This window comes from Sebastes fasciatus, chromosome 4 (genome assembly GCF_043250625.1).
Source record: "Sebastes fasciatus isolate fSebFas1 chromosome 4, fSebFas1.pri, whole genome shotgun sequence".
NCBI classification, from domain to species: domain Eukaryota; kingdom Metazoa; phylum Chordata; class Actinopteri; order Perciformes; family Sebastidae; genus Sebastes; species Sebastes fasciatus.
This window is the reverse complement of record NC_133798.1, coordinates 33,407,518-33,414,548: the sequence shown is the minus strand read 5'-3', so window position 1 is coordinate 33,414,548 and position 7,031 is coordinate 33,407,518. Positions and strand designations below refer to the sequence as shown.

At 37.8% G+C, this 7,031-nt stretch overlaps 1 protein-coding gene across 1 annotated transcript in view; it reads right to left on the bottom strand.

The window, feature by feature from the left end:
- Positions 1–801: 801 nt before the first annotated feature.
- rnf141 (ring finger protein 141) overlaps positions 802–7,031 on the bottom strand; it is a 10,669-nt gene continuing 4,439 nt past the window's right edge. The window contains 5 exon segments of the mRNA XM_074633740.1: positions 802–1,449; positions 1,585–4,360; positions 5,213–5,320; positions 5,768–5,949; positions 6,934–7,028. Of these exon segments, the coding sequence (XP_074489841.1) occupies positions 4,210–4,360; positions 5,213–5,320; positions 5,768–5,949; positions 6,934–7,028 (536 nt within the window). The 3' untranslated portion in view covers positions 802–1,449; positions 1,585–4,209.

Here is a 7,031-nt window from a genome sequence, read left to right as displayed (position 1 = left end):
TTGGTTTTTAGGGGTTCTTCTATTTTGTAGAAATATTTTTATGGAAAATTATTGAGTTTTTTAGCTTTCATGTAATGTGACCCAGTGATTCCAAATCAATAATAATAAAAATTCAATATCACTGAACACTGTAATTATTCCGTGATGTGGTGTAAACCAGCTTTCGTAATTTGCGGGTTACCTTTTAGACACGACCATTTATTTTACATACATATTTTTGATAGTAAATAATGGCAGTTCTTTTCAAAAGCTTCCATATAATGTGGCCAAGTGATTTAAATTGAATACCCAAAAAATATATACAATTTGGATAAATACAACATACCTCTTTATATTGGATTTTAGTGGTTCTTCTATTTTATAGAAATATTTTTATGGAAAATAGTTGTTTTTTTCTCAATGGCTTTGATGTAATGTGACCCAGTGATTACACGTTAATACTAAAACATACTACTGTACTGGATACATGTGACATACCTATTTATGTTGGATTTCAGTGCTTCTATTTTGTAGAAATATTTTTATGGGAAAATTATTGAGTTTTTTTCACAATAGCTTTCATGTAATGTGACAGTGATTCCAACACTGAACACTGTAATTATTCCGTGATGTGGTGTAAAATGCAATTACACAGAACTGAAATGAAAGAAATGAAGACATACAAATTAAAATATATAATAATAGCATGTTTTTAAATTAGATGGATAAATGTCTTTTAATGATCAGCAATACAACTTTTTTTTTAAACAAATTCAAGATAAGACATCCTTCTTTCAATCCAACATAACAGAAAGTCATAAAGTGCAAAAAGTGAGTATCTCTTTATTAAGGATAATACAATACAGTACGAATCAATTCAATTTGAATACACCTCCCTCCTTTCAGCAAATTTACATACAATGTGTGTATGTAGGATCAGATGCTTTATAGTAATCTATTATGAAAGTCGAACCTTTTCTCATTCTTTAAATATTACAACTTTGTTTTATACATTTTGAAAGCGGAAAACGGCGCGGTAATGAAGAATGAATAAAGTCTCCTACTGCTGCACATTACTTGCTGTAGAGCTCTTAAAGGATTACAGTGTCAGATAATATTTCCCATCACAGAGATAAAATCATCTGTTGTTGAAGTGCACAAACACAGAGAAAGCTACGGTGAGGTTTCAAAGTGCGATTTTTCAGCAACGACAACCAAAAATTACTTCTGGTCAACTTAAAATTCACATGTTTATGGTCTATTACATGAAGAGAAATCAAATATCTATTCAGGCAAATGGCTACTCTGCAAAATGAAAATGCCTATATCACGTCAGTGTTATAATTGTTGAGTTATTGTCCCATACTTGGTGAAAATCTGTTAAATTATCTAAATGTGATCAAATGTAAAATGGATTAACTCGCTGAATGTCACACCAAAATGCTAAATTAGCATTCCATATCTTTACAACTTTGAATAATGCATTAGATTTAAGGAAAATACAAATGTATCACTAATGAACATTAAGGTTAATACATTTTCTCATAAATCATAAATAAATCCTCATAAATCACAACCACCGTTCTCTTAAACTAAAAGTGTTGCCTGTGATTTATGTGAAATCAGCAAACCAGGTAAGAAGTACTTATTTAAAATAAAAATATATATATATTTTTTTCCTTAAACAACAAGCTATCTTCATTATATAAGTTTTCATTTTTTAAGTTTCAAAAATAAATAAATCACAAAATATTTTTATTTTAAATAAAAACATTTTGTGATTTTTTTTTTTTAAATCAACATACCTTTAAATTATACAAGGGTTCATTTGTAACTGAAAAGTGACTATGATTATCTTTAATCATATGCATGACAGAGCAAAGCAAAGAGAAAACTGGTTGTAAACTACAGTACTTCTACAGCAATCAGATTAAAATAACCTTAAGAAAATTATAGTAAATAAAAAAAATATATATACAAAGTAAAAAGATGAGAATAGCATAGATGACAAATAGTGATTATTTCCAACAGTGAAGAAGACACCACAGCGAGGCAAGTCATTTAAAATCATATAAAACTATTTAGTTCTGTACACCCGAACGACTATAACCAGCCACTACGTCAGGTTCTGGATCAGAGCATCAGTTTATAACAGGTTCACATAACACAGCTCATTAGGCATGTCATGTGGGATATAAACATGCAGGGTTACGTTGCACGGACTACAGAACAGCTCTACGGGTGGAAAATAAATATTGGCCAGGAACTCTGTGTCTTGGATTTGCACTTGAAGCAAAAGTTTGACATTTTGGGGAAAAAACGCTTTTTCAGTCTCTGGCGGAGAGTTAAATGAAAAGATTGATACCACTCTCATGTAAGTCTGTTAAATATAAGGTGTCAAAAAGGTTAAAAAACGGACGTCAATGATATCTTTTATCAGGACTGTAAATCGATAAAAATATTTAATCCTGATTAATCGCATGATATTCCATAGTTAATCGTGATTTATCGCAAATTAATCGCACACTTTTTATCTGTTCAAAATGTACTGTATTATTTAACACTCTTATCAACATGAGATTCGGCAAATATGCTGCTTTATGCAAATGTATGTATATATTTATTATTAGAAATCAATTAACAACACAAAACAATGACAAATATTGTCCAGAAACCCTCACAGGTACTGCATTTGGCATAAAAAATACGCTCAAATCATTACATGGCAAACTGCAGCCCAACAGGCAACAACAGCTGTCAGTGTGTCAGTGTCCTGACTTGACTATGACTTGGACCAAACTGCGTGTGCTTATCATAAAGTGGGCATGTCTGTAAAGGGGAGACTTGCGAATACCCATAGAACACATTTACATTCACATATCTGGAGGTCAGAGGTCAAAGGACCCCTATGATAATGGACATGCCAGTTTTTCCTCACCAAAATTTACTGTAAGTTTGGAACATTATTTAGCCTCCTTCCCGATAAGCTAGTATGACATGGTTGATACCAAGGTAGGTCGATTTTCTAGTTTCACATGATGCCAGTATCTGAGCCCGCTACAACCTAAAAATCGCAAGTTGCATTAATGTGTTAAAGAAATTAGTGGCGTTAAAATGAACTTGTGTCAACACGTTATTATTGCGTTAACTCTGACAGCCCTAAGCTGACTAAAAGTCCCTGGAACGTTTGGTGGAAACCCGGCTTAAGGTGCTAGTGAAAAGGCAGTGGGAAAGACTTTACGATGAAGACAGTTAATAGCTGGATGAATCACCTTCACACCGGCCTACTCTGATTAGAAACTTGCACTATTGGTAAATAGGCAGGCTGATTTTAACCACTTTAATGTGAAGGCTGGTCTGGTCTCTATACCAGGTTAACAAACAGCCGTTTAGCTTAGCACAAAGACTGGAAACGAAGGGAAACAGCTAGCCTGGCTCTGTCCACCGGTAACAAAAATCCACCTACCACCACCTCTAAATCTCACTGATTAACACTTCATAAGTTTGTTTGTGTGCTGGTAGGATGATTGTGATGTTTTTCACAGAGCCAGGCTAACTGTTTCCCCCCATTTCCAATCTTTGTACTAAGCTAAGCTAACCGGCTGCAGCTTCATATTTACCGTACAAACATGAGAGTGGTATCAGTCTTCTCATCTAACTCTCCCTATAAACGTATTTTCAAAAACTATTCATTTAAATTCCACGACTATGATTTTATGAGTCACACTTATCGACCCTCTATGAATACGAGGGCTGACATTATTTCGCCTCCTTTGTCTCAGCTTCTGTCCTGTTCATATTAACATGAGAGGATCAGGATTCCCGTCATAAAGTGCCTGGTTAATCCCAACACAGGTTCAATTAACCTGAAAATTACCGCAAGACCTGTGCTTTTGGTCATTCTGTGTGTTAAAGTAATAGATTATAATTTTTTATAACATATATTACAAATACTGAATGTTTACTTCAGACAACGTATTATCACACACAGTTCCCATAAAGCACCACATCTACAATTCTTGGGTTACAAAGAGCATCCTGGGATCTTTTAGGACTTAAAATAGACATGGTTTCATTTTCCGAACCTGTCACTAAAGGAGTAGGAAACCCTGCTGGTTTCTTCTGCGCTGTTAGCCTTTTAGGAAAAACCTCCTCAGTGAAAGTGACATTTTGTCTAGTTGGTGCTGGTCGATTTCTCTTGTAATCTAATTGGTTTCGGTGAGCTGTGTGTTAAGGCTGGTGTGGGTGGCCCGCCTCATCAGCCAAGTTGAGGATGTAGCCAGCTATGTCGTCCTCTGTGGGGAAATCAGACATTACCCACGATTCATTGGCAGCAGTCACTTGCAGGCGACATATCGGACAGTTTCGGCTCTGCCCACTCCTGCAGAAACAGAAGAGTGTGTGTTATCATTACTGTTAGTGTTTGTTATCTTGACATCGTGACTAAGGCCCTGATCGGACAGAGTGTGTTTTGCAGGTGGAAAACACGATATGCACCACACTGTCTTTTTGTTGCCCAATCAGACAGAGTGTTTCTTTGCAGTTTGCTGCGTCTTTTTATTTTATATTGTTGCTAGGCAACGTTACCCTAATGCAAACCATGAACTGTGCGCTACCCAAATAGTTAATAGTACAGTTTAAATTAATGAAAAAAACTTAAGCGCAATCTCAAGTACTGCACAAATTTGCCTCCTGCTGTTTTCTGGTCAGGTTAGCACTGCCGCCTCACAGCTAGAGGGTCGCAGGTTCAAGGAGCCCTTCTGTGTGGAGTTTGCATGTTAGTTTGCATGTTCTCCCCGTGTTAGTGTGGGTTTTCTTCGCCCAATGTCAGCTGGGATCGGCTCCAGTCCCCTGCAACTCGGAATAGCATAAACTGTTACAAATAATGGATGGATGGATGGATGGATGGATGGATGTTTTCTGGTCAGATCATGGTAACTACTGTTGGTAATGATGAGAAAAAACGCTAATAACGTTGGGTGCTTTTCCATTCTGAGTTGAATTTTTCAGGGCACTCCTGTAAAAATGCGAGGCGCACAGAGCAGAAAAACATGAGGCACTTAGCAACGCAAAAGCAGCGTGCAAAATGCTTCAATCTCATTGAAAATATTTACAGAAAGCCGCCCTGGGCTGCTGAAACACACTCTGTCTGATGGGGGCACTTAAAAGTGTCTGTGACAACTTTACATGATTTACAAAGCAATAGAAGAATTACTGAAATCCATCACTTTACCATTTATCAATGCACTTCTGACAGAAGCTGTGTGCACAGGGTAGAATGAGGTCGGCCTTTCCGTCCATGCAGATGCAGCACTCCTCCTCATCAGTCAGCTGCTTCACTCTGCATCGGCACACAAACAGAAAAGTTGTAATCATTTTCTAAGGAGGAAGGTATCGCTTTTCCCCCCAAAAAAATCTTACTTTGGAATGAAATGCCTGATGTTGGATGAATCTTGATAGCTTGCAATCAAAGGATTTGCCTGAGAAAAATATCCTTCAGTGTTATAAAAAATGCATGAAAATGTAAAAATGATCCCCTCAGCCTCCCCAGCTCCTCCTATGGATGGGAATTTATCTAGGAGGATAAACAGTCATTCTGCTGCAAAATAAGTTGTTGAATTCTTCATTTGAGCAGCCTGTTGGACATTTAATAACCTTTTTTTCTGTCGTCCAGCTGCACTGCCATCAAACCCTTAATTTCCAATGAAAACTCTCCTTTTAATGTGAAAAAGATAAAAACAGTCACGGGGTCTTTGGCTGTTTTAGGGACCACCTCATGTGCACCTACCTGCCCATCCACATGCTGGCCTGGCAGGAGTCTGTGGAGGGGAGCTGGGCAGACGGGCCCTCGGTGGCGCCCTCTGTAGACAGCACCTCGGCAGCCTGGCTGGTGATGTCACGGTACAGCTGGATGAACTGGTACAGGTTCATGATGCGTGAAGCTTCCACCATACCGTTCTCCTTGTTGATCTGGGGGGAGGCAAAGCCAATCACATGACGCATACACGACACACTGGTATAGTATACTGTATGTATACAGTCACAATTCTACACTGCTCTAAAATAGTTGGGTTTAACAAGTGTGGGCTTTTACAATGAATACAAGTGTTTATTTAATTCACGCTGCTGAATCTTTCAATTTGGTGATTTCAATGTCTAGAAATTCTCAAAGCACTGTCGATGAACCCATCTGAAATAGCATTTGATCACCCTGGGGCGGTAAAACATGGTTAATCAGTGTAGTATTAATTAAGAGTGGAACAAAACTCATAGCTCAGTTTTGGTTCCGTTTGGTTCCGTTTAGGTTTGGTTATAGCGGACATAATAAGTGCTCCACAAACTCAACAGTGTGTTCCCATTGAATTAAATTGCAGAATGACTCACCCACAATGAGTACAGGTGGAATACTGAGGGAAATATGCAATATTTCTGCCTGCAATAACTTTATACCCGCCTTGTCCTCCATGAAGAAAAAATACTGACTTACAAGTCCCACGTACAGAGAGAAAGGATTAGATCTTTTGGTACATGATACCCTAAAGGCTTTAGTTACATTCTTTAGCAGCCACTCACATTTTTAGAGGCAAAACCTACTAGGTTTATTGCTGTATTTTCCTTCATACACGATTTATTTGATAGAGTCCTTGTTTAAAACAAGTTTTGAGAATGAGCTACAACCTGTCAGATAATAGCCAAGAGATAGCCCGTGCAATATAAAAAGGAAACTATAGGAAACAGAAAATGCTGTTACTGAAACTGGACAGAATGAATAAGGTTGAAAAACTGTATTTCTTGGTCAGAGAGTCGTTTCTACTTGCTGATAAAACTTAAAACCCCATAATATCCCTGACCACATTTTCTCCACCAGCAGCTGTTTCTCTCTCTCTCTTACACAACATCAAAGGTGTGGGCAGACGCTCTAGTTGGCATGCGATGTGTGATCTTTGGTCTCACCTTGGTACAGAGGACCCTGACAGCCACCTTCCACAAGGCCGTGGCATCGGACCCTGGCTCCACCTCAAACAGCAGGTGCTTCTGCTGTCCAGATGCTA